Source organism: Pongo pygmaeus, chromosome 9 (assembly GCF_028885625.2).
Source record: "Pongo pygmaeus isolate AG05252 chromosome 9, NHGRI_mPonPyg2-v2.0_pri, whole genome shotgun sequence".
Taxonomy (NCBI): Eukaryota; Metazoa; Chordata; class Mammalia; order Primates; family Hominidae; genus Pongo; species Pongo pygmaeus.
The window spans coordinates 2,156,358-2,181,415 of record NC_072382.2 but is presented as its reverse complement, the minus strand read 5'-3'; the positions used below and the strand labels follow the sequence as shown (position 1 = coordinate 2,181,415).

The following is a 25,058-nucleotide window of genomic DNA, read 5'->3' as shown; positions in this document are numbered from 1 at the left end:
GGAAATGGTTCTTCTCCAGGAGGGACAGCGGTGGCAGCGTTCAGCCGCAGGCCATGCACTCTGGGGCCACGTCCTTCCCTCTGTACAGTCCACCATTGTCAAGGCGGGCTCTGGACATCTCTGCTGACCCCAGAGGGATGAGGAGGCCTCCCCTTCCACCAGAAGGGCCAGAAGCCACCCTGGACAGGGGCGTCACTCTCCCTGGGTGGGGCAGTGGCTGCGAGAAGGAGATGCCAGTGGGCGTGGGGTAGATGCGGGTGCCTGCGGACTGCGGGGCGGACACGGAACTTGGGGGAGGCTCTAGGCTGGGGTTGTCCTCAAGGAAGTTCTCAGGTCACCCCAGGGTCACCCTTGCCCCAGGGCCTGGTGGGGTAGAGGAGAAACTGCAAAGGTCTCTCCAAGGGGAAGGGTATCAGGGCCCTCAGCACTGAGGGACGTGCGTGCTCTTCAAAGAAGGGGCCACAGGACCCCGAGGGAAGCCAGGAGCTAGCAGTGGGCCATACAGGGGCTGAGTGGGGTGGGTGGAAGCCGTCCCTGGCGTGCTATCCTGGCCCTGGTTGCCCTGGCCACCCTGGTGGGGACTGTGATGCAGGAGGTGGCAGCCATTTGGAAACGCGTGGTGTCTCCTTAGAGATGTTTTCTCCAGCCTCCCAGGGTCCTCCACACTGGACAGGTGGGCCCTCCTGGGACATTCTGGACCCCACGGGGCGAGCTTGGGGAGCCGCTGCAAGGGCCACACCTGCAGGGCCTGGGGGCTGCGGGCAGATGGCACTCCTAGGAACCACGTCTACGAGACACACGACCTGGAATCTTCTGGAGAAGCAAACAAATCGCCTCCTGACATCTGAGGCTGGAGGCTGGATTCCCCGTCTTGGGGCTTTCTGGGTCCGTCTGCCACGAGGGTCTGGTGTTCATTAAAAGTGTGCCCCTGGGCTGCCAGAGAGCCCCTCCCTGTGTGGTCCCTTGAGGGCTGTGGGGCCAAGGGGACCCTGGCTGTCTCGGCCCCCCGCAGAGCATGAGCCCCTGGTCCCCGCAAGCCCGCGGGCTGAGGATGATTCAGACAGGGCTGGGGAGTGAAGGCAATTAGATTCCACGGACGAGCCCTTTCTCCTGCGCCTCCCTCCCTCCCTCCTCACCCACCCCCGCCTCCATCAGGCACAGCAGGCAGGGGTGGGGGACGTAAGGAGGGAAAGGTGGGGGATCCAGAGGGGGCTTTGACGTCAGCTCAGCTTATAAGAGGCTGCTGGGCCAGGGCTGTGGAGACGGAGCCCGGACCTCCACACTGAGCCATGCCCACCCCCGACGCTACCACGCCACAGGCCAAGGGCTTCCGCAGGGCCGTGTCTGAGCTGGATGCCAAGCAGGCAGAGGCCATCATGGTAAGAGGGCAGGTAGGTGCCCGGCGGCCGCAGTGGACCGGAGCCCAGGGCTGGTGCCAGCTGCCTCTGCCACTCCCCAATCTGGCTGGCAGCCCCAGGCTCAGGGTCCACGCAAACCCCTGGGACCCGGCGTGGATGTGGAGTCCTGGGCACAGCGGCATCCCCTGTGCCTGGTGTTTGAGTCCCTGTTGGGGGAGGGTGAGGTGATGCCCGTCCCTGTGTGTGCCCCTCTTAGGCCGACCTCCCTCGGGGGTTGTGTGGGTCCCTGTGTCTTGTTTCATCTTGAATCTTAACCATGGGAACGTGGAAACAAATCCATCCAAAAAATCCCAGATGGCCAGAGGTCCCCGGCTGCTGCACAGAGCCCCCACCCTACGCCCACCTACCCCGGACTCCCTCCGCCCCAGCTGCCCTGGTCAGCACCCCAACCAGCCTGCCTGCTTGGGGAGGCAGCCCCAAAGCCCTTCCCAGGCTCTAGCAGCAGCTCATGGTGGGGGGTCCTGGGCAAATAGGGGACAAGTCCAGATTCAAAAGGTGTCTGGGCTCCGGGGCGATTCCCATTGGCCTGTTCCTCCCTTATTTCCCTCATTCATTCCCTCATTCACCATGGAGTCTGTGTTCTCTGTGACCTGCACTCGGAAGCCCTGCGTACAGGGGACTGTGTGGGCCAGGCTGGATAATCGGGAGCTTTTCAGCCTACAGGAGGGGTCTTCAGTGCCTCCTTGGGCACTCAGAACCTTGGGCTCCCTGGCACATTTAAAATGGGTTTTTATTTATGGACCTTGATTGAAACGTGGTGTGAGTAGTAGCAGTGTCATTTCCAGGTACCTTCTCAGGGACACAGGGCGCCCTCCCCCGTCCTCCCCCACCAAGCTCCCCATCAGGCGTCCCCTCCCCAGGGGGCCCCGGGGCCCAGCCTCACAGGCTCTCCATGGCCTGGAACTGCAGCCCCAGCTGCATCCTACACCCCCACCCCAAGGGTAAGAGGGGATTCTGGGAGGGGCTTCTGCTGCTCCCCTTCACATTCCACGACCCTGGAAGCTCAGGATGAAGCTGATTCTTCTCTTACAAGGGGCCCAGAGCCTTCCTGGGAGTTCAGCTCCAAGGGATGAGCCCCAGGTGTCTGCCAAGTTCCCCTCTGTCCAGGCCTGGGACGGCTCTGGGATCCATGGGTCAGAGGCGCTGAGCCCAGGGACATACACCTGCACCCAGAGCTATGACAAAGGGTGGAGGGATGACAAGGCAGCCAGGAGCAGGCACCTGCGGGGTGGCACAGAGGGGCAGGGCCTGAGGACAGGCGTCCTGATGGGAGTGTGAGAAAGGGTCCCCTGTGTGGGAGCTAGGAGGGTAGGGGGGTTGTTCAGTGGGGCCCTGTGGGGGCAGCTCCTTCCTGAGCTGCCGTTCCCTCCCTGGCAGCCGATGCCACTGTCCATCAAGACATCGCCCTCTTCCCATCACTAATCCAGTTAGCGCCTGGCCTGGGGATGAGTGACACAGCGTCTCTGTCTGTCTACTCGCCACAGAGTGGGGAGCAGGCGAGCACCCTCCCAGCCCCCACTCCTCCCCCACCACCACCGCTTCTGGCTGGGCTGCCCCCACTGGGAAGGGCGTGCAATGCCCGCAGGCACCTGGGCTAGCGTCCGCCCCAGCAGGCACACAGTAGGCGCTCAAAAACGTGCTCTCATCCCCGGCCTCTGTGTGCCATCAGCGATGCCCGACTGTGGGACCAGCTCTGGGTGGGAGTCCCTGGGTCTCAGCAGGTGGAGGAGGCATGGGTGCCCCTTGTCCCCACAGTCCCCGCGGTTCATTGGGCGGAGGCAGAGCCTCATCGAGGACGCCCGCAAGGAGCGGGAGGCGGCGGTGGCAGCGGCGGCCGCTGCAGCCCCCTCGGAGCCCGGGGACCCCCTGGAGGCCGTGGCCTTTGAGGAGAAGGAGGGGAAGGCCGTGCTAAACCTGCTCTTCTCCCCGAGGGCCACCAAGCCCTCGGCGCTGTCCCGAGCTGTGAAGGTGTTTGAGGTGAGCTGGTGGCCTTCCTGTCCCTGGGGCAAGTTCACCTGTGGGTGGGGCTGTGTGGGCTGAGTTCCTGACCCCTCTATAGCAGAGGTGCAGCTGCCCAGGCCCCCGAGGCCGGCACAGGATGCAGCGGGGGAGTCTCAGGCCTCAGCTCAGCCCCCATGGCATCTAGCCACACCCCCGTGTTTTTGAGGGATCCTGAGCCCACCCCTAGGGCTGAGGCCACCAAGCTCCACTGTGCCTCTTGCCTTGCCCATCCCCTGGATCCCCCTCACTCACCATTTCACACGTGGGGGGCTCCCAGCAGGGCAGCATGAGAGGCAGGGGCAGGGCAGCGTGCCCTCTCCCACCCACCCAGCACAGCAGCTGAGGGGACCACTGATTGCATTAGTCACTCCGGCCCCACTGTGCCCCGGGGGGCAGGTGACCCAGCTCCCGGAAGAAGCTCCCAAATGACATTAAAGCCAGACTCCCCGCCCCCCAGCTCCCAGAGCCAGCTTTGTGGCCCGAGGGCCACTGCGACCCACCGCCCTTGTTGCTAGGCAACAGGAGGTGGGGGTGGAGCGGACCCTTCCGGCCAGTGTCCTGGATGCTCAGGGGCCAATGAGACTCAGGGCCCATCCTACAAACCTGGATGAGGCCACCAGGGTTGGGGGCACCTTCTGACCAGTGGCTGAGGAGCCGGACTGTGTGGCATGGCCTTGGGAAACACACACACAGCTGCCCAGAAGCAGGTTAAGCCTCAAGCTGTGACAACTTCTGGTTAGGCATGTGACACAAAACCCAGCTTGCCAGTGGAAAACCCTGGCCTGGTGACCGACAGCTGACCTGAGCCTGGAAGAACGGGATCTGTGTGCTGCTAGCACAAAAGTCAAGGGCAGGGCCTGGCCAGCCAGCCAGATGTGCCTCCTGCCCCTCCACCCCACCCTCTCTCTCCATCTCTGTCTCTTTCTCCTCTCTCTCTTCCTGCTTTTGCTCCCTAAGACGTTTGAAGCCAAAATCCACCATCTAGAGACCCGGCCTGCCCAGAGGCTGCGAGCTGGGGGCCCCCACCTGGAGTACTTCGTGCGCCTCGAGGTGCCCCGAGGGGACCTGGCCACCCTGCTCAGTGGTGTGCGCCAGGTGTCAGAGGACGTGCGCAGCCCTGCGGGGCCCAAGGGTGAGGCGGTTTTCTGTCCTTGAGTGCCACCGAATGACCTTGAGAGGCTGGGGTGCAGAGGCTCCTGCAGGGGGAGCCCACAGTGACCACGTGGTGGTGGCCTGGTTCCCTCTCTGCGGGCTCCACTCCGCCCCCCGTTTTGCTACACATCTGTGTCCGGGCCTGGGGCCACTCCAGGATCCCCCCGCAGCTATCACAGCCCCGGCTGCCTCTGCCCCCCGGAAGTCTTGTAGGGGAGGCTGCTTCAAGGTGGGTGACACAGCCCCACGGCTCTGAGCTCACCAAGCTCTCTTCCTCCATCCGCCATAAAGTCCCCTGGTTCCCAAGAAAAGTGTCAGAGCTGGACAAGTGTCATCACCTGGTCACCAAGTTCGACCCTGACCTGGACTTGGACCACCCGGTGAGTGGTGCGCCCTCCACTCAGGCCTCCTACCCCTGATCACATCACCTACCCTTAGCCCAACCCTGGACAGGAGTCTGTCGGCTTCAGGAGCCCCCGTGGCCTGTGCCCCCACCCCAGCACACCCTCCTGAGCCGTGCATCCCCTCTGCCCTCAGGGCTTCTCGGACCAGGTGTACCGCCAGCGCAGGAAGCTGATTGCTGAGATCGCCTTCCAGTACAGGCAGTGAGGGGCCCCTGCGCTCGGGACCCAGACTCCATCCTGCAGGCTGACGCTGGACCTGGGAGGTGGGAGGGAAGGACAAAGGGGAGGACCCATCTTGTCACCAGCATCAGTGCCTCCTGCCAGGCAGCTCTGCTCCAGGGCTTTCCATGTCCCCAAATCCCAGTGGGGAAACTGAGGCCCAGGGGGGCTAGAGCAACCCGCCGAGGCCGCACAGCCGGCTCACGGCACAGTCAGCCGGGGTGCACCCTCTTGTCCATCCTCCAACCCAAAGGCCTTGCTGCACTAGGCGGGTGTGGACCTGTGCCCAGTGAGGCTCCCTCCCTCCCTCCTGCCCTTCTTACTCCCCGAGGGGACCTGCTGACCACTGGCCCCCTCCCCAGCGGCGACCCGATTCCCCGTGTGGAGTACACCGCCGAGGAGATTGCCACCTGGTGAGACCCCTGTGCAGCTAGGGGCTGGGGAGGAGCCCGGGGGATGCCTCCTGGAATCCTGGCGTGTGAGGGCCGCCTCCAGGGACCTTGGCACAGCAGGAGAGACTGACTAAGGCCAGGAAGAAGAGGGACTTGCGGGGCTCAGAATGTTGGGTTGGGAGGAAGAGGCTACCCAACCTGACGGGCCATCCCCTGTGTGCTGAGGGACCGCCCCTCATGGCCCCCTATCCCCTGGGATTCCCTAAAGCCACCAGCAAAAGCCCCTCCCTGGGGCCTGGGTCTTCAGGGGTCCCCAAGAGGCCTGCGTTGGTAGGGTCTCAGGCAGGCAGAAGCACCGACAGCTCAGGAGGGGCTTCAGGGAAGGGGGTTTCGGGCACTGGGGTGGGGCATTGGAGGGCCCTGAGCCCGGCTGCCCGCAGGAAGGAGGTCTACACCACGCTGAAGGGCCTCTACGCCACGCACGCCTGCGGGGAGCACCTGGAGGCCTTTGCTTTGCTGGAGCGCTTCAGCGGCTATCGGGAAGACAATATCCCTCAGCTGGAGGACGTCTCCCGCTTCCTGAAGGGTGTGCCCAGACGGGAGGGGCGCAGAGCCGGGGGGCCGGGGATGGTCAGCCACGCGCCCCACCCCAGCGCGGCTCCAGCCCGTCCCGGCTTGGCAGTGACCAGCGTGGCCCCTTGCAGAGCGCACGGGCTTCCAGCTGCGGCCTGTGGCCGGCCTGCTGTCCGCCCGGGACTTTCTGGCCAGCCTGGCCTTCCGCGTGTTCCAGTGCACCCAGTATATCCGCCACGCGTCCTCGCCCATGCACTCCCCTGAGCCGTGAGTGCGCGCCCTGGCTGCCAGCCCGAGGGTGGGGGGTGCGACGGGCGGCCCCTCAGGCCCCTTCTCCCTCCTATGAGCAGGGACTGCTGCCACGAGCTGCTGGGGCACGTGCCCATGCTGGCAGACCGCACCTTCGCGCAGTTCTCGCAGGTACGCTGCGGCCTCGGAGGGAGCCAGGGTCACCCAGGGGCTGGCTTGGCGCCGGGGGCGGGGGCGTCGATGTGCGGTTGGGTGAAGTGTGCTGTCTGCTCCTGGGCCCCGCCAAGGAGGCTCAGCGCCCCAGGGTCGCGCGGCATAGGGCGGGGCTGGAGCGGAGCCTCCCACGGCCTGTGCTGCCACCTGCCGGCTACCTGGGAACGGCGCACACGGGGTTAGGAATATGGTCAAGGAGGGCTGCCTGGAGGAGGAGGCCCCGTGGAGGTGCGGATCCTGGGTGGCCAGGGAAGGTCTCTGACGCCTGGGAAGTGTCCCAGAGACCCCTGGAGGGGCTGCTGACACCCCCGGCGCCCCCACCTCGAGCACGACCCAGGGCTGCCTCTCCCCATCCTTCATCCTCCTCCCCGCTCCACAGGACATTGGCCTGGCGTCCCTGGGGGCCTCGGATGAGGAAATTGAGAAGCTGTCCACGGTGGGTTGACCCCTCCCTGCAGGGCCCGGGGTGTGGGTTTGGGGGTTCCGAATCCAGGCCTCGCCCTCCTGCCGTCCAGGCTGAGGCCTCCCCTTCCACCCACAAATCGTGACTCTCACCCCGGCCTGCCTGCGTCCCGGCCTGGCCTCCCTGGGGGTGGTTGGTGTCCCGGTCACGGGTGACCAGGGGCTGCCCGGTGGGCAGCAGCTGTCTCTGGGCTGATGCTGCCCGGCTTCCCCGCAGCTGTACTGGTTCACGGTGGAGTTTGGGCTGTGTAAGCAGAACGGGGAGGTGAAGGCCTACGGCGCAGGGCTGCTGTCCTCCTACGGGGAGCTCCTGGTGAGAGTCTCTCCTTGCTGCAGCCCCCAGCAGAGGGGCAGGGCTGGGGGACAGTGCAGGGAGGGGACAGGCTCCCAGTGGGAGGAAACTGAGGCCTGGGCCTCCAGGACTCAGGCTGTGTTTGGGAGAAGGCTTGTCTCTGCCCAGTCCTCACCCCCACACTATCCCAGGCCTCCGAAGGCCCGGCGGGGGAGGTGGGGGTGACTCTGCCCAAGGAACCCACCCAGCGTCAGGCCACGGTGCCGCAGTTCCCTTGGGGACCTGGGTGCAGTGGAGTCAGTGATGCCATTGGCCTCCTGCCAGCATTGCCTGTCTGAGGAGCCCGAGATTCGGGCCTTCGACCCTGAAGCTGCGGCCGTGCAGCCCTACCAAGACCAGACATACCAGTCAGTCTACTTCGTGTCTGAGAGCTTCAGTGACGCCAAGGACAAGCTCAGGTGGGCTAGGCTGCTAGGGCAAGCCCCCCGCGGTGCCCCCAAACTGGGCCAGCCAGGCCTTCCTTCTGGCCTTGAGCAGGGCTGGACCTGTGAGCCCAGGTCACAGATGAGAAAACCGACCCCTGGTTGCAGCAGCCCCCACACAGCGGGGACACCATCCGTGAGAAGGACCCCAGCGTCGGGGGAGGGGCAGACCTACAGTACTGGGGGCTGCTGGGTGGCCGGGTCAAAGGCAGTCTTGGAGGTGCTGGCAGAGCCTGAGCTTTGTGAGGAGGTCCTGTGGAACATGTCGCGGCCCCCTGCCCTGGGATGGGGAGAAGTCAGGGGGGATAGAGAGAATCAAGGTGGGGAGCAGGGCGGGAGTGGGGTCCCCAGGGCTGGGGGCCTTTGGTGCAATGACCAGAGTGTCAGGAGAGGGGAGCAAAGCCCACTAGCCTCATCCTCATAAAAGGTCTCATCATTTTCCCTCCAGCCTCTTGTTGTGCACTGGGGAAACTGAGGCCAGGGGCTGTGTGCCCAGTGGACAGGGGTGCTGAATTCCACCCACAGGCTTAGGGATATGGTCAAGGAAAGCTTCCTGGAGGAGGCCCAGTGGAGGTGCAGGGAGGGATGGGGTGCCTGGCAGAGTCTCTAGTGGAAAAGGCGCCTAGCTTATCTCCCCCATCAACCCCCTCACCCAGCCCTGGAAGAGGCCTCAGTGTCCCGCCTGTGACCAGGCAGCTCAGAAAAGCCCTGGGAGCTCTGAACCACTGTGAGGGTGGAAACGTGGCCCCTGGCCTCCCCTCTCCTGGAGGCTGCAGACTCTGCCCGCCAGTTGACGAGGGCTCTGCCGCTCTCCTCCCCAGGAGCTATGCCTCACGCATCCAGCGCCCCTTCTCCGTGAAGTTCGACCCATACACGCTGGCCATCGACGTGCTGGACAGCCCCCAGGCCGTGCGGCGCTCCCTGGAGGGTGTCCAGGACGAGCTGGACACCCTTGCCCATGCGCTGAGTGCCATTGGCTAGGTGCAGGGCACCCCCGAGGGCCCTTCCCAACCTCCCCTGGTCCTGCACTGTCCCGGAGATCAGGCCCTGGTGAGGGGCTGGGTCCCGGGTGCCCCCCATGCCCTCCCTGCTGCCAGGCTCCCCCTGCCCCTGCACCTGCTTCTCAGCGCAACAGCTGTGTGTGCCCGTGGTGAGGTTGTGCTGCCTGTGGTGAGGTCCTGTCCTGGCTCCCAGGGTCCTGGGGGCTGCTGCACTGCCCTCTGCCCTTCCCTGACACCGTCTGCTGCCCCAATCACCGTCACAATAAAAGAAAGTGTGATCTCTGCACCTGCCTGGCCCCACGTCTGTGCCGCAGAGACAGACCCTGGGATCCTCAGGCTCCCACACCCCCACCCCAGCCTCACTCAGAGGTTTTGCCCTGGCCCCTCCGTCCTCTGGGAGATGGCTGGCTGCCCTGGCCAGGCAGCTGGCCCCTCCAGGCCTGGTTGCCCCGCTCACCCTGAGGCCCCGCCCAGCTCTGAGCCCCAAGCAGCTCCAGAGGCTCAGGCACCCTGGCTGAGCTGCCCCATCTCCGTGGGGTGCCCTCCCAAGGTGGGAAGCCAAGTGGGAGCAGGGGTCACAACTGTGCTGGCTGGGGGTGGTCTCAGAGGTGGGCCTGCAGGCCTAACCCTCCCTGCTGACGGGGCTCCCAGCCCTTGAGAGGAGCAGGGATGGAGGAACAGCTGCCCCAATGCCCTCACCCACCCGGAGCAGGCCCTGCGAACCAAGGGGGACCTCAGCGTGACCCCCAGCATGTGTGCTGATGGGGAGGGTCTGGCTGAGCTGGTGCCCAGGCAGATGGTCTGGGCCTGTCTCCCCAGCAAGGCAGGCAGGGGGCTGGATTTCAGACTCTGTAAGATGCCCCCGGCTTACCTGAGGGGCCTGGACATTGCCCTCCAGAGAAAGCACCCAACACCCTCCAGGCTTGACCGGCCCCGGTGCCCCCTTCCTACCTTGGAGAGAGCAGCCCCAGGGCATCCTGCAGGGGGTGCTGGGACACCAGCTGGCCTTCAAGGCCTCTGCCTCCCTCCGGCTACCCCACTACACCCTGCTGGGATCCTGGATCTCAGCTCCCAGGCCGACAACCCTGGCAAACTCCTACTCATCCATGGAGGCCCTCCCGGGCATGGCAGTCCTTCCCAGCCTGGCGGTCTGTTCCTCACACACCTTGTCGGTGCCCAGCCCCCGAGGTTGCAACTGGGGGTGTCTCTGAAGGGCTGTGAGCCCCAAGGAAGCCCTGGGGAAGTGCCTGCCTTGCCTCCCCCCGGCCCTGCCAGCCCCTGGCTCTGCCCTCCTACCTGGGTTCCCCCCATCCAGCCTCCCTCCCTACACACTCCTCTTAAGGAGGCACCCACGTCTTCTCCAGCTGCCGGGCCTCAGAGCACGGTGGCGTCCTGGGGCAGCCACCACATGTCCTGCTGTGGCATGGCTCAGGGTGGAAAGGGTGGGAGGGAGGGGTCCTGCAGATAGCTGGTGCCCACTACCAAACCCGCTCGGGGCAGGAGAGCCTAAGGCTGGGTGTGTGCAGGGCAGCCCCGAGAGGTTCTGAGGCTGAGGCCAGGGTGGGACATAGGGATGCGAGCAGCCGGGGCACAGGATATTCCAATCTGCCTGCCCCCATGGTCTCACCCTCCTGCTTCTGGGACCTCCTGATCCTGCGCCTGGTGCTAAGAGTCAGGTAGGGGCTGCGGGCAGCAGGGCTCAGAGCCCATGCCCCCTCACTATGGGTCAGACTGAACCTCCAGGTGCCTGTCCCGGGGGGCTGGGAGGGCCGGAGGGGTGTACCCCAGGAGCTCAGCCCAGATGACACTATGGGGGTGATGGTGTCGTGGGACCTGGCCAGGAGAGGGGAGATGGGCTCCCAGAAGAGGAGTGGGGGCTGAGAGGATGCCTGGGGGGCCTGGACGGAGCTGGGCCAGTGCACAGCTTCCCACACCTGCCCACCCCCGGAGTCCTGCCGCCACCCCCAGATCACACGAAAGATGAGGTCCTAGTGGCCTGCTGAGGACTTGCTGCTTGTCCCCGGGTCCCCGGGTCATGCCCGCCTTCTGCCACCGTGGGGAGCTGAGGGCCTCAGCTGGGGCTGCTGTCCTAACGTGGGGTGGGAACTGGGCAGCCAGCAGGGAGGGGACCCCTCCCTCACTCCCACTCCCCCACCACATTGGCCCATCCATGGCGGCTTCTTGGGCAATCAGGGACTGAGGACAGGGGTCCTGGGGACAGGGGTCCTGGGGACAGGGGTCTGGGGACAGCGGCGCACAGAGCCCCGCCCTGCAGCCTCCAGCTCTCCTGGTCTAATGTGGAAAGTTGCCCAGGTGAGGGCTTTGCTCTCCTGGAGACATTTGCCCCCAGCTGCGAGCAGGGACAGGTCTGGCCACCAGGCCCCTGGTTAAGACTCTAATGACCCGCTGGCCCTGAGGAAGAGGTGCTGACGACCAAGGAGATCTTCCCACAGACCCAGCACCAGGGAAATGATCCGGAAATTGCAGCCTCAGCCCCCAGCCATCTGCCGACCCCCCCACCCCAGGCCCTAATGGGCCAGGCGGCAGGGGTTGGCAGGTAGGGGAGATGGGCTCTGAGACTATAAAGCCAGTGGGGGCCCAGCAGCCCTCAGCCCTCCGGGACAGGCTGCATCAGAAGAGGCCATCAAGCAGGTCTGTTCCAAGGGCCTTTGCGTCAGGTGGGCTCAGGGCTGCCCCACTTGGGGGTTCCAGGGTGGCTGGACCCCAGGCTCCAGCTCTGCAGCTGGGAGGACGTGGCTGGGCTCTTGAAGCATTTGGGGGTGAGCCCAGGGGCCCCAGGGCAGGGCACCTGGCCTTCAGCCGACCTCAGCTCTGCCTGTCTCCCAGATCACTGTCCTTCTGCCATGGCCCTGTGGATGCGACTCCTGCCCCTGCTGGCGCTGCTGGCCCTCTGGGGACCTGACCCGGCCCAGGCCTTTGTGAACCAGCACCTGTGCGGCTCCCACCTGGTGGAAGCTCTCTACCTAGTGTGTGGGGAACGAGGCTTCTTCTACACACCCAAGACCCGCCGGGAGGCAGAGGACCTGCAGGGTGAGCCAACCGCCCCTTGCTGCCCCTGGTCGCCCCCAGCCATCCCCTGCTTCTGCCGCTCCCACCCAGCATGGGCAGAAGGGGGCAGGAGGCTGCCACCCAGCAGGGGGTCAGGTGTACTTTTTTAAAAAGAAATGAAGTTCTCTTGGTCACATCCTAAAAGTGACCAGTTCCCTGTGGCCCATTCAGAATGGGGGCTTCAGCAGCCCCGAGATACATCAGAGGGTGGGCACGCTCCTCCCTCCACTCGCCCCTCAAACAAATGCCCCACAGCCCATTTCTCCACCCTCATTTGATGACCGCAGATTCAAGTGTTTTGTTAAGTACAAGTCCTGGGTGACCTGGGGTCACAGGGTGCCCCACGCTGCCTGCCTCTGGGCGAACGCCCCATCACGCCCTGAGGAGGACATGGCCGCCTGCCTGAGTGGGCCAGACCCCTGTCACCAGGCCTCACGGCAGCTCCGTAGTCAGGAGATGGGGAAGATGCTGGGGACAGGCCCTGGGGAGGAGTACCGGGGGCACCTGTTCAGGCTCCTGCTGTGACACTGCCCCGGGGCGGGGGAAGGAGGTAGGACATGTGGACCTTGGGGCCTGTAGGTCCACACCCAGTGTGGGTGACCTTCCCTATAATCTGGGTCCAGCCCGGCTGGAGATGGGTGGGAGTGCGACCTAGGGCTGGTGGGCAGGTGGGCAGTGTCTCTCCCTGACTGTGTCCTCCTGTGTCCCTCTGCCTCACCGCTGTTCCGGAACCTGCTCTGCGCGGCACGCCCTGGCAGTGGGGCAGGTGGAGCTGGGCGGGGGCCCTGGTGCAGGCAGCCTGCAGCCCTTGGCCCTGGAGGGGTCCCTGCAGAAGCGTGGTATCGTGGAACAATGCTGTACCAGCATCTGCTCCCTCTACCAGCTGGAGAACTACTGCAACTAGATGTGGCCGGCAGGCGGCCCCGCACCCTCCGCCTCCTGCACCGAGAGAGATGGAATAAAGCCCTTGAACCAGCCCTGCTGTGCCGTCTGTGTGTCTTGGGGGCCCTGGGCCAAGCCCCACTTCCCGGCACTGTTGTGAGCCCCTCCCAGCTCTCTCCACGCTCTCTGGGTGCCCACAGGTGCCAACGCCGGCCAGGCCCAGCGTGCAGTGGCTCTCCCCAAAGCGGCGATGCCTGTCGGCTGCCTGCTACCCTCGCCCTGGGGCTCAGAGTCCAGTGTCGGAGCTGCGGGGGTCTCTGAGGGGCCGGGGTGGTGGGGCCACTGAGAAATGACTTCTTGTTCAGTAGCTCTGGACCCTCGGAGTCCCCAGAGACCTTGTTCAGGAAAGGGAATGAGAACATTCCAGCAATTTTCCCCCCACCTAGCCCTCCCAGGTTCTATTTTTAGAGTTATTTCTGATGGAGTCCCTATGGAGGAAGGAGGATGGGCTGAGGGAGGGGGTCCTGCAGGGCAGGGGGCTGGGAAGGTGGGGAGAGGCTGCCGAGAGCCACCCGCTATCCCCAGCTCCGGGCAGCCCCGGGACAGTCACACACCCTGGCCTCGCGGCCCAAGCTGGCAGCCATCTGCAGCCACAGCTTATGCCAGCCCAGGTCCAGCCAGACACCTGAGGGACCCACTGGTGCCTTGGAGGAAGCAGGAGAGCTCGGACGGCACCATGAGCCGGGGCAGGTGCAGGGACCGTGGCAGCACTGGGCAGGGCCTCAGAACCCACGCCTTGGGCACCCTGGCCATAAGGCCCTGAGGGTTGCAGCCCAGGAGGACCAGGGAACCGCCAGGGCCACAGGGGCAGAGACCAGGGCCAGGGTCCCCCTGCAGCCCCTTAGCCCACCCCCTCCCAGTAAGCAGGGCTGCTTGGCTGGCTTCCTTTGCTGCAGACCTGCTGCTCACCCAGAAGGGCCCACGGGCCCTGGTGACAAGGTCGTTCTGGCTCCAGGTCCTTGGGGTTCCTGACACGGAGCCTTTTCTTCAACACCCCTGAGGACAGGGTGGCTCCGCTGGGCACCCAGCCTAGTGGGCAGACGAGAACCTACGGGCTGCCTGGGCCTACTGTGGCCTGGGAGGTCAGCGGGTGACCCTAGCTACCCTGTGGCTGGGCCAGCCTGCCTGCCACCCAGGCCAAACCAATCTGCACCTTTCCTGAGAGCTCCACCCAGGGCTGGGCTGGGGATGGCTGGGCCTGGGGCTGGCATAGGCTGTGGCTGCAGACCACTGCCAGCTTGGGCCTCGAGGCCAGGAGCTCGCCCTCCAGCTGGAGACCTGGCCATTGGGGCAGCCCTGTCCCTGAAGCTCTGAGCTCACCCCTTCCCCATGACCACATCAGCCCCCCTCCACCCAGAGATGTCACAGCCCCCAGCTAGCCCCGCCTCCAGAGTGGGGGCCAAGGCTGGGCAGGCGGGTGGACGGCCGGACACTGGCCCCGGAAGAGGAGGGAGGCGGTGGCTGGGATCGGCAGCAGCCGTCCATGGGAACACCCAGCCGGCCCCACTCGCACGGGTAGAGACAGGGGCGCCCTGCTGGAGCTGAGGTATGTGAGCTCGCGCGGGGCTGGGCCAAAGTGGGGCCCGGTGGGCCGGCTGGGAGGCTGCCCACCAGTCAGCCATCGGCCAAGCTGTTGCCCTGGCTGACCCTGATGGCCAACAAGGCCATAGGGAGTGATGGGCAGAGGCCCCTTCTGGGAGGGGAGGGTCAGTGCTCTGTGGGGGACCGTGTGTTGGAGAGGTGGGCAGCAGGAGGAGCCCTTTGGTGTCCGGGGACTCCTGGAGCTGCCCTAGCCTTCCAGGACTTGCAGGGCAGCTGGCACTGGCTGGTGCTGGGGGCTGAGGAGTGTCTTTTGAGGGGCCAAATTTTCTGTGACTTCTGTCGTGGGGGACCTCTGACCTGAGGCCTCAGGAGAGGGCAAGGCTGCTCACCCAAAAGAGACGCAGCCATGGTTCGCGGTGCCCTCGGCTGCCCTGGGCCAGAGCTAGGGCCAGCTTTCGCCTTGTTGAGACCCAGGACTCTGTCCCCCAAGCCTGCCTTCGCCAGCGCCCTGACCCCACCCCCCATACACTGTGTCCTGGAAAAGGTGGACACGGGAGACCACAGCCAGGGCGAGGTATCGCCCCTCCATCCCCCCAGGTCCAATGAGAAGCAGCTGGCCAAGGTGACCCAGGTGGCAGAGGCAGCATCAGACCCAGTCTTCTTTCGGGCACCACCTTGGGTGCCGGTCCCCAGGTGCCCTGGCGGGGAGTGTGGATGCTTCCGGAGCCCCCAGGTCACCCCATGTGAGCCAGGCCCACAGAGCTTGGCTCTGCAACGCCTGCTGGGCCGCTGCCTATGCTCCACCCCTTCTGGGAAGCTAAAAGACAGCCCTTCAGTGTCCAGAGACCTACCTGGCCTTGGAGCCTGGGCTTCACATGCCCACTGGGCTGGCAGGGACACTCAGCTGCCTCCAGACCCGGCGGTCACCCTGGCATTGGGTCCATCTAACTACTCCCCAGTCACAAGGCAGCTGCTCCCCAAGGCTCCCCAAACCTGCCGGACCCTCTAGAAGCCTCTGCCCATTCCTGGAGGACCGAGGGCAGCCTGCATGCCATCCCTCACACAGCCTTCTGTCTGGGCATCCTGCCTTCACACATGCTGCGCAGGGAGGAAACTCTTATACCACATTCCTTAAGCAGAGACTGAAGCCTGGAGCCAGGCACATGGCACGTGCTCCCACCCACCCAGGACACACTGCGGTGTGGCCGCCTCCAGGCTGGCCCCCTAGATTGTGTCTGCTCCTGGCATGGATAACTGGCACCTTTGCCTGGCCATTGGGGCAGTGTTTGCCTTCCCCTGTAGGCAGCAAATATTTACTGTCCTCCCTCTCCAGGCCTCTCCAGGCCTGAGCAGACCCTGGGGGGATAAGAGTAGACTCAGGGGTGCTGAGGGTAACCCCCTGCCCTGGTCCTGGTGCCCAGCAGGGGTCCAGCCCAGGGAAGAGAGTGAGGCCAGGACAGGTGGTATTTAAGCCTGAGTTTCTGGGAAAGGTAGCCCTGGGCAGAACTTGGGCCGAACGTCGGCCAGTGTCTGTCTCCCGCCAGGCTGTGAGGTAGCTTTTTCCAGGATGGGCACCTTTCCACACCCAGCAATGTGGCCAGGAGCCGCCACTCACAGGTGTGACCAGCAGATGGCATCAGAGCCTCACTTTTGATGTACTCCAGCCACCAGCCACGGGTCCAGGCTCCGACCGCGGGTCCAGGCTCTGGCCGCCACCCAGGGTCTGAGCAGCTGCATCCTGCCCCTGCCAGGCACTCCCGGGGGCTGTGGGGCCTGTGGGGGCCCTGCCAGACACTCTTGGGGGCTGTGGGGGGCCCTGCCAGGCACTCTCAGGGACTACGGGGGCTGTGGGGGGCCCTGCTGGGCACTCTGAAGGGCATGGGCTTAGGAATGAGAGGAGGTGTCTGATGATGATGGTTAGGGGGGCTGCAGAGGCCCCCAGCCTGCTCAGGTCCAGTCTCGGCCCCTAAGTCAAGCCTCAGGCCAGCCTCTCACCAGCCTGGGTTTCTCAGAGGGCCGGGACAAATGTTCTGGGTCTCTAATATTCCAAGAAAGCGTCTGGCTAGACTCTGAGCCCCACCTGTGGGCCCCTAGAATCACAGAGAGCCAGGGTGAGAAGAACAGGGGGACTCTTCCCCCACGCGTCATGGCTGAGCCCACCGTGGCCGGTGGTGGCCCAGGCTGTGGCCCTTGCTGAGGGTCCCCAGGGCCCCTGGGGGCTACTGAGGCTGAAGGCCAGCGGTGGCCAGGAGGGTCCCTCCCTCAGCCACTCAAGCCAGAAGGTTGAGTCCTGGTTCCCATGTGAGGAGGGGGCTTCAGAGGCTGGGACCTGGGGGGCACGAAAGGCCTGGAGCTGGGGTCCGGGCGGCTGAGGGTTAGTGCGTTCCCACGCTCCCCTCCGCCAGCGCCGCGAGGAGAGGGAGGTCCACTCTGGAAAGAATGTTTGGGGGCAGGGGTAGACAGGGTCTGGGAACGCGGAGATGACACACTGGGGTGCCGCCTCCGCACCCTCCGCCCTTCCTCCCACTATTGTTTCTGGCCTCGGCCGCAGGAACAGCAAGGCAGATTCCTTCGAAAGTGGGGCCGGCCAGAGGCGGCACCCCATCGTCCCTCTCGCGGCCCAGCCATGCTGTGCTGGCGCCAAGCTCCCCGCCGGCCTCCCACCCGCTCCTCCGCGTCCTCAGCTCACTCCTCTGCTCCCAGGTGGCCCCAGTCCCCACCCCACCTCGCTTGGACTCCCCACTTCCTGCCCATCTGCTGCTGTTGGGAGACCCTCTCCTTGACCCCAGGGACTGCTGAGGCAGCCTCCAAGCCTCCCAGTGTCCCTGAGCCTGCCCCTAGAAGCTGGCTGGGGGCTGTACCAAAAGGTCACCCCACAGTCCCTACTCTCCAAGGCAGGTTGATAGCAGGGATTTCAGGGTGCCCATGGATCGAGGACTAAGTCAGAGTTGGGGTCCCTCAGGCCGAGGGTAAGGTAGGTGGTGCCTGACAGGCTCTCCTCACCCAGGGAGGCTGAGAATGTCTAGACCCAGGTGGCTGTGACCCCTAGGCAGTGTCACAGAGCTGCGGGGGGCTGAGCCAGAGCCAGCCCTGCCCTTGCAGAGGCCAAGCCCTGGGGGTCCACAGGCCTGTGGGTTTCGGGGAGGCTCTGCTCCCTGTGGCCCTGTGTGGCCCAGGCTGCTGAGTCATCAGAACCTCGGGGGCACCGCGGGCCCCACATTCCGCCCAGGCCTTTTTCTGACCCCCTTCCCAGCCCATCTGTGTTTTTGGAAAACAGAGCCAGAGCCCCCCGCGGTCCTGCCAGCTTGCGGCTGCTCACGCTGGGACTCAAATCGCACCCTTCTGTCTTCAAAGTCCACCTTCACTTCAAAGCTGGGTCCCGCCCCAGCCCGGCCTCCACAGGGCCACCACCTGCCCACATCCAGGCCCGCTGCTGCCCAGCTTCGGAGGGACCTTGGGTATCCCCTGATCCTCTCTAGAGCGCGGAGTTCCTGGCATGGGCCCGTTACACACGGGTGGCTCGGTGGGTGGTGAGGATGGGGCTGGGAGGAGATCCTGGGGACCCCATGGTGGAGGCAATGAGGCACCCAAACCCCGACCCCGGCGATGGCTGCTTCCACGAGGCCCTCCGAGCCCTGACCTCCAAGGTGCAAGGAAAGCTTTCAGGGGCAGGGTGAGTGGGGGGTGGGCTTCCTCCCTTGCCACCTGGGGGGCGGGCCCAGGACAGATGCTCCATGAGCACTTCCCAACCTAGGCCCAGCTGTGGGGAAGGAGGGAGCAGGCGGCTGGGCTCCAGGCAGGGGGAAGAGTTGCCTGAGAACTCAGGGAGAGAGGGAGGGCTGGGGCACCCCATGCCAGCTCCAGCTGCACAACCAGAGCTCAGAACAGAGGAGGCAGGAGCCAGCAGGCTGGGAGGCTTCCTGGAGGAGGTGTCCCAGGCCCCTGCCAGCACTGCAGCCTTGAGCACGAGTCCACACTGGGCTCCCGCTACCAGGGCCGCAGACCCAGCCCAGCACTGCCCATGCTGCCCTCGCCAGGGACCCATACAGAGCTAGCACCTGGGTCCTTCCCCCTGGCTGGGCATGGGCTGGCCCTGACAATAAAGAAGGGGTACCTGTGGCCTCAAGGTCTACAACAGGTTGTGATCTGTGGGTGCCAAGAAGTCATGGGCCCTCAGCATCCTCAGGGCCAGTGAGTGTCCACCTGGGCCAGTGTGGGGCTGAAGGGTGAGAGCTGACAGGCAGGGCTGACATCCTGGCTCTGCTGCCAGTGGCTGTGAGGCCTTGGGAAAGTTACTTAGCATCTCTGGGCCTTGGTTTCCTCATCCGTCAGAAGGGAACCAAAGGAGGCCCTGCCTGCCTCAGCTGCCGGATGGTGTAGCTCAGTGATGTCTGTGAGCGGCAGGTGCTTGGGCAGCTGCGCCTCTGGCTTCAGTACACTCGTGAGCTGCTTTCTGTGCCCAGGCCCTCAAATCACGGGGACAGCCCTGCGGGTGTGGTTCAGGTCTGGGCACCACAGGCAAGGGGAAGCTGACATGTCCTCCGTGGGAAGTGGCAGTCCCCATGGCTACCGGGCATGCACAGGGCGCGTGGAAGGGACCTTGCAGGGAGGAGCAGCTCCCCGAGGGAGGAGCCCGGGGCTGGGGTATGGAGGCCTCTGCACATCTTAGAGTGAAACAAGCAGGAGGGGCTGGGTGCGGTGGCTCATGCCTATAATCCCAGCACTTTGGGAGGCCGAGGTGGACAGATCACCTGAGGTCGGGAGTTCAAGACCAGCCTGGCCAACAGGGAGAAACCCCATCTCTACTAAAACTACAAAATTAGCTGGGTGTGGTGGCACCTGCCTGTAATCCCAGATATTCGGGAGGCTGAGGCAGGAGAATCGCTTGAACCTGGGAAGCAGAGGTTGCCGTGAGCCGAAATGGCACCATTGCACTCCAGCCTGGGCAACGAGCGAGAAACTCCGTCTCAAAAAAACAAAAACAAAAACAAAAAAAATCAAAACCATCAAAAAAACAAGCAGGAGGGTCTCTGAGGTGCCTGCAACACCCAGGTACAATCCGTGGCCCTGAGGCCCGTTACAGGGAAGGGGTCTTTGCAGCTCTTTCAACCCCCAGCCCAGCATCCAAGGAAGCCCAGGGCAGGGAGAAACCTCAGCTGCACCATCAGAGCTCAGAACAGAGAAGGCAGAAATTAGCAGGGAGTGGGGCTGGGGAGGCTTCCTGGAAGAGGTGTCTCCTGCCTTGCTGGCACTGAGGCCTTGAGGATAGGTCCATACTGGGCCCCCACTGCCAGGGATGCAGATCCGGCCCAGTGCTGAAATCTGTGCTCCTGGAGCCTCCCTCCTCTTCATGGGCCACAGGCTGTGAAAACCCCAGAGTCCTCCCAGGCAGCAAGTTTTGTTTTGTTTTGTTTTTGTTTGTTTTTTGTTTGTTTGTTTGTTTTTTGAGAGTCTTGCTCTGTCATCCAGGCTAGAGTCCAATGGCGCGATCTCAGCTCACTGCAACCTCTGCCAGCCAGCAAGTTTTGCTGGAGTAGGTGGAGGAGTCTTTGCAGAGAGCTCCCGGGCTGCCTAGGCCTGCCGCAGAGTTGCTGAGCATATGACCACCAAAAAAGGTTTCAGCACCCGTGGGTAGGGGAGGCGGGGGCAAATATCACTTTACGTCAGGGGGAGGATAAAATTGAAGGTTTATTAACATTGATTTTGTGCCAGAGGTGGCTGCCCAGACCCATCCACTATAGCTGTGAGGTTGGAAGGGAGAGGGGAGGCATGAACTGGTTTGTCCAAGGTCGTTGGCAGAGCGGGGCTGTGAACTGGGTTAGCCCCCAGGCCCCTGCTGCCCATCCGTCCTCCAAGCACTGATGTGTGAGTGGCACAGTGGGCCCCTTGGGCTGTGGCCCTATAGCCTTTGAAGGATGCCCTCACTTCCCCAGCAGAGGCAGCCTGGCCTTCCAGTACCTCGATGGTGTAGGGCTCTAGGGCCACAATCTGGTGTTTTCAGGACTAGGTTGTGGGTTACTTCCTCCTTTTCCCTCAATTCCCAAGGTTTGTTAAGCGGCCCTGTAGCTATGGTCATGGCAATATCGATTTACTGGAAAGCAAGGTGCTCTTTGAAGCTGTGGATGCAGTTCCCACAAGTGGCCACGTGATGTCAGGCTCGGGCCAGATTTGGAAATCTCCGCTTTACAGGTGGAGCAGGGTGGGGCTGGGAAGCGAGTTAAGAACGAAATTCAGCCCATCTGGGCTCATCCTACGGATGCTGCCTCTGAAAGGGGATCTCAACGTTCTGCCCCTGGCCTCTCAGTAATAGATCTGATTTTATGTTCATGCTAATGTAGTGGTTTCCTCTCTTAGAACAAAACGGATGCTTCAGAAAGGTGTTCCAGACCTATCCTGTGGCTTACGCCCTAAGCTTTAGGATGCTCACCAGGCCACAGCCCCCCGGGGTGGGAGACACCTGAAGGGAGGAATTCCCTCAGCGCCCCCTCCCAGTCCTGTAATGCCAGGACAGAAGCAGATAAGAGCCCTGGTTCCAAACACAAAGGTGCAGGACCCATGGCACCTCGACACTGTAAGGAGGCATCCTGATTTTGCCCCCAGAGTTCCCTTCCAGAGTGCCACAAATTGCGGCGCCCAAGACTTTTGGGTTATGCCACTGTAATTCTAGAAATGGCCGCCAGGTGTCAGCATAAGGCCACTTAAGAAGCTAAATGGCGAAAGCTTGGTGTAGCAGATTTCTGGGGGTTCCTAAGACCCTCATGCATGAACAAGGGTGGGCTGAGCCTCTCCCAGGCCTAAGAGGCAGTGGAGCAAGGAGGTCTTTCTATGTCATGTCCCTCACTCCTGCACCCCAGTTTTTGTCCATTTTGCGGTCCCTCTCACCTGTCTCCATAAAGCATGTGTCCCCCCTGACCCTTGGGTGGAAAATCTGTGGAATGTAGGGCTGTGGGGCCACAGCCCTCACACCCCAACTCACTGATCCCCAATGCCTCTAGTCCTGCCTCGGTGGCACCATGGCTTAGCTGCTCCCTGGGGCCCTTTCTATCCTGACCGCTTCCCCCTGCTCTCCTTCTCCTGTTTACACACCCTGGGTTCCAAGATCCGGATGGGATAAAATAGCCCTGGAGACTAGAGTGAGCTCCTCCTGGGCCCATCCAGAGATGGAATTCCAGTCCAGGGCAGAGTTTGGATTCAAGACACCATCGTGGGCCTGGGAGGCTCCAGGTTTCCAGGAGTTTGACCTGTGGGCTCCTTCCCTTTCAGCCCCTTAGCCGCCCACCTCCTCAACCTGGGGACTCTTCATTTGGGGGGCATCCCATGGAATCACTTCATCTGGCTGGGTGTCAGCCCTTCGCTCTCTCTAGGTCCATCTGCAGCTTGGAAAGTCCCAGCCAAGTGTCTCCAGAGGGCTCTGGCAGTCGCTCTTTGCAACTTTTTGGCATCTTGCAGCAGACACTGGGACCAGCATATGCTGCGGGGTCTCTAAGCCATAGAGCCCCGGAGCAAGGGCTGCTTCATGCTGATCTCCTTGTATCTTTGTTTTGTTTCTTACCCTGAGTCTTTGTTTTGTGCCTTCTCTTCCTGCAGGCTTGAGGAAGAGGTGTCAAATTCCCAGTAAGACTTGATCTAATCCAGTGGATGATTCTATCTGAACCCTCCCTGAGTTGCTGCCAGCTCTGAGTCTGTGCTTTAGCTGGAAAGACCGTGAACCCATTCAGTGCTCTGGACCTGACAGGGTCATTAACATCCCTCCCCACCCAAAAGCCGAGTGAAAAATCCCATTTTCCCTCCTCCCATGGGAGGGCATGGCCCTGGGGCATCTGCGTCTTATTTGAGACATCCCCCAACACACGCCAGATTTGAATCCCCTTCAAATCTAATTCTCTTCCCCGCTGAAATCCTTGTTGTCCCCACTAGATGTCCTATGCCTCCAGCTAATGAAGGGATTTAAGATGCGGGCTTGAAAGAAAAAGGGAGAGGGGACAATTAAATCCCAACACAGGCTAGTAAAGCTAAATACACTGAAAGTAGTTGGGGTGCATGGGTGTTGGGAGGGTGGGGACTAGTGCCTCTCTGGAAACTACACGTCTTTGCCTCTTCCTGAGTCTTTGCTGGCTTGAGGAAGAGGTTAGAAATTTCCAGTGTGATTTAGTCCAATCTGGTGGATGCTTCTATATGAACCCTCACCCAGCTGCTGTCAGCTTTGAGTCTGCTTTAATTAGAAAGGCTGTGAACCTGTCCAATCGCCCAATCCAGAAATGCCTGCAAGTGCCCCTTGCAGCAGTGTCATTAGAGCTTAGTACCACACATGAAGTGTCCGAGGTCAGATCAGACGTGACCAGTGAAGTGAAAAACCCCCCAGCTGAGTACCTTGCTCATGGAAGATGGAAGGACATAACTGCACAGTACATAACTGTACTGGGAGCACCTAAAATCGAATTTTTCTGCTCATTCTTGAACCCTGCTTTGTCCCCCTTATTCCCCCCCCCCATTTTACCAGTGCCACATCCACCAACATTCCGGGGTGTCAAGTAACTGCCAAGTGTCACTCTAAGTAAAGCTCCACCCATTCCCCACCACCTCCACATAACCCCCACCTCCTAGCTGGCAGGGAGCTTCTGGCTTATGCCTACGCCCACAGGCGCCTTTCTGCCAGGTCAGGGGTGGGCCAAACCTCCACCCCCTAATGTACCATGTCCTGGTGCTGGAAAGTGCCTGAGCCAGCTGCCCTAGCGGCCTCAGCACTACCAAGTTGGCACAAAGCTCCCCAAATTTGGAGGGGCTCCGGGAAACGAGTGGAGGGATGAGGAGGTGAGGGGTAAACCCGTCATTTCAGTTGGCATTTGAGCAGGTGCCATGCTCAGCGGAGATGAGGCTCTCTCATCTGTAGGGGCCGTATTAGCATGCACACTCTAAAAGTGCCCTTCGTTTCTCCAGCCTCAGCCTTGTCCCCCTCCTCCTCCACATCAACCTGGCCAGAGGGTCTGGACGCCACAGCCAGGGCACCCCCTGCTTTGGTGGCGACTGCTAATATTGGCCAGGCCGGCAGATCATCGTCCAGGCAGTTTCGGCAGAGAGCCTTGGGCACCAGTGACTCCCCAGTCCTCTTTATCCACTGTCCAGGAGCTGCGGGGACTGCGCAGGGACTAGGGTACAGGTAACTGGGCTCCCATCCCTTGAGTGTGAGAGAAAAGCTGCATTTTGAATGTTCAGGCGTGGGTGGGCCAGGAGCTTGGGGCAGCTGCCAGGATCCTGGTTTCTGAAGGAGGGGAAGAACTTCTGCTGCTGGAGGGTCCAGGGAAGCCTCCTGAGAGCAGCCTCAACTTCAGGGGTGGGGTGTGCAGGAAAGGCCATTGTGGAGAGGGTTCTTCTTTAGGGCTGCACAAAGCCACTGAGGCTTTTGCAAGGAAAATAGGTTTTCCTTGACTAATTCATCAAGCAAAATGGGAGGGGTAGGGGAGGAGGACTAGGCTGCTCTTCCCAGCAGGAACACGCAGCTGTCTTCACAAGTGTAAAACGAAGAGTCTTTCTGTGTGAAAAGTTTCCTCCCGTTGCATCCCTCACCCCATTCCCAGAGACAAACAGGAGACTTTGCAGAGGAGCCAGGGGCCCGAGATTCTGGCGCAGATATTTTATTTATATATATATACACCAATTTAAAGGTAAAGCTTCCCTCTCTCCCGCCTCCCTATGCCTCCTGACCACCAGCGAGAAATTGGACAGGAGACTGAGGAGAAAGGCCGGGAGAGGCAACAACGGCCCTCCATGTCCCCCCTAGGTTTAGCTTCTCTCCTCCTGATGGCGCACCTGGTCCCCCTTGCTGCCCTCCCAGCCTCCCTGGCACACAGAGGGGCCATGGGACCAAGGCAGTTTCCCTGGGAATGCTCATTCATGCATGAAGTTTTTCTCTGTTGCACCCTGGACCCAGACTCCTCAACCCACCCAGGGTGGTGTCTGTGGGGAGGGGGTTCATTTCCCCAGGAAGCACAGCCACCCCCTCCCTCACTGGCCTCGTCAAGGCAGAGCTGTGTGTCCAGTGGCTTTTGCTGGGGCCCCCTCCTTGTCTCCTTCCAAGCTGGGAGTGTTTGGAGGTGGAGGGGGCTTTCATATTCTGTGCCGTGACCCCTCAAGGCGGGCCATTCATGTGCACCCCTCCACCCCCAGTGCCAGGCAGAAGCACACCCTCACCCAGGAACAGGGCAGCCTGTCCAACAGAAGGGTCTCGGCCTCTCCATCAGCACCGGGAAGCCCTTTCTGGGCAAACTTCTCACCACTTCTTCCCTCCCTTATACTTTGAAAAAGGGAGCTCTAGGCAGGGGAGGGGCTGGAGGGGGAGCCGCTGCCCAAATCGTGACAAGGTGACCTGGAGGAACCCGGGGAGGAGGATGGGACAGGGCTCAGGCTTGGTGTGTATTGGCGGGGGGCTTTGCTTTTAAAAGAGGTCATCTCAGCAACATCTTTTTGCTTTTCCCCAGGGGCCGAAGAGTCACCGCCGAGCTTGTGTGGGAGGAGGTGGATTCCAGCCCCCAGCCCCAGGGCTCTGAATCGCTGCCAGCTCAGCCCCCTGCCCAGCCTGCCCCAGAGCCTGAGCCCCAGCAGGCCAGAGTGGCCAGAGAGCCCAGTCCTGAGGTGAGCTGCTGCGGCCTG

General features: G+C 62.6%; 2 protein-coding genes across 3 annotated transcripts; both read left to right on the top strand.

Annotated features, from left to right (window-relative positions):
* The first annotated feature begins 1,260 nt into the window (after window positions 1–1,260).
* TH (tyrosine hydroxylase) lies at window positions 1,261–9,141 on the top strand. Of its 2 annotated transcripts, XM_054439352.2 has the most exons (14): window positions 1,275–1,391; window positions 2,279–2,359; window positions 3,174–3,395; window positions 4,377–4,551; window positions 4,863–4,951; window positions 5,109–5,176; window positions 5,557–5,607; window positions 6,027–6,172; window positions 6,291–6,426; window positions 6,510–6,579; window positions 7,001–7,057; window positions 7,301–7,396; window positions 7,700–7,833; window positions 8,679–9,086. In XM_054439352.2, exons 1-14 carry the CDS (start codon window positions 1,290–1,292, stop codon window positions 8,836–8,838), a joined length of 1,587 nt encoding a protein of 528 aa, XP_054295327.2. In that variant the 5' UTR covers window positions 1,275–1,289; the 3' UTR covers window positions 8,839–9,086. The 2 variants fall into 2 exon arrangements, with proteins under 2 accessions (XP_054295329.2, XP_054295327.2); XM_054439354.2 differs by lacking the exon at window positions 2,279–2,359 and having other exon boundaries at window positions 1,261–1,379; window positions 8,679–9,141.
* Window positions 9,142–11,468: 2,327 nt separating this feature from the next.
* On the top strand, window positions 11,469–12,904 carry INS (insulin). The gene is made up of 2 exons (XM_054439362.2): window positions 11,469–11,909; window positions 12,686–12,904. The coding sequence occupies exons 1-2, from the start codon at window positions 11,723–11,725 to the stop codon at window positions 12,829–12,831; spliced, it is 333 nt and encodes a 110-aa protein (XP_054295337.1). The 5' UTR covers window positions 11,469–11,722; the 3' UTR covers window positions 12,832–12,904.
* The last annotated feature ends 12,154 nt before the right edge of the window (window positions 12,905–25,058 follow it).

Coding starts and splice junctions, on each gene's coding strand:
- TH (XM_054439352.2), top strand. CDS start 1,290: ATGCCCACCCCCGACGCTACCACGCCACAGGCCAAGGGCTTCCGCAGG. Junction 5,608..6,026: donor GCCGAGGAGATTGCCACCTG/GTGAGACCCCTG, acceptor GGCTGCCCGCAG/GAAGGAGGTCTACACCACGC. Junction 7,058..7,300: donor AAATTGAGAAGCTGTCCACG/GTGGGTTGACCC, acceptor GCTTCCCCGCAG/CTGTACTGGTTCACGGTGGA.
- INS (XM_054439362.2), top strand. CDS start 11,723: ATGGCCCTGTGGATGCGACTCCTGCCCCTGCTGGCGCTGCTGGCCCTC. Junction 11,910..12,685: donor GGAGGCAGAGGACCTGCAGG/GTGAGCCAACCG, acceptor ACGCCCTGGCAG/TGGGGCAGGTGGAGCTGGGC.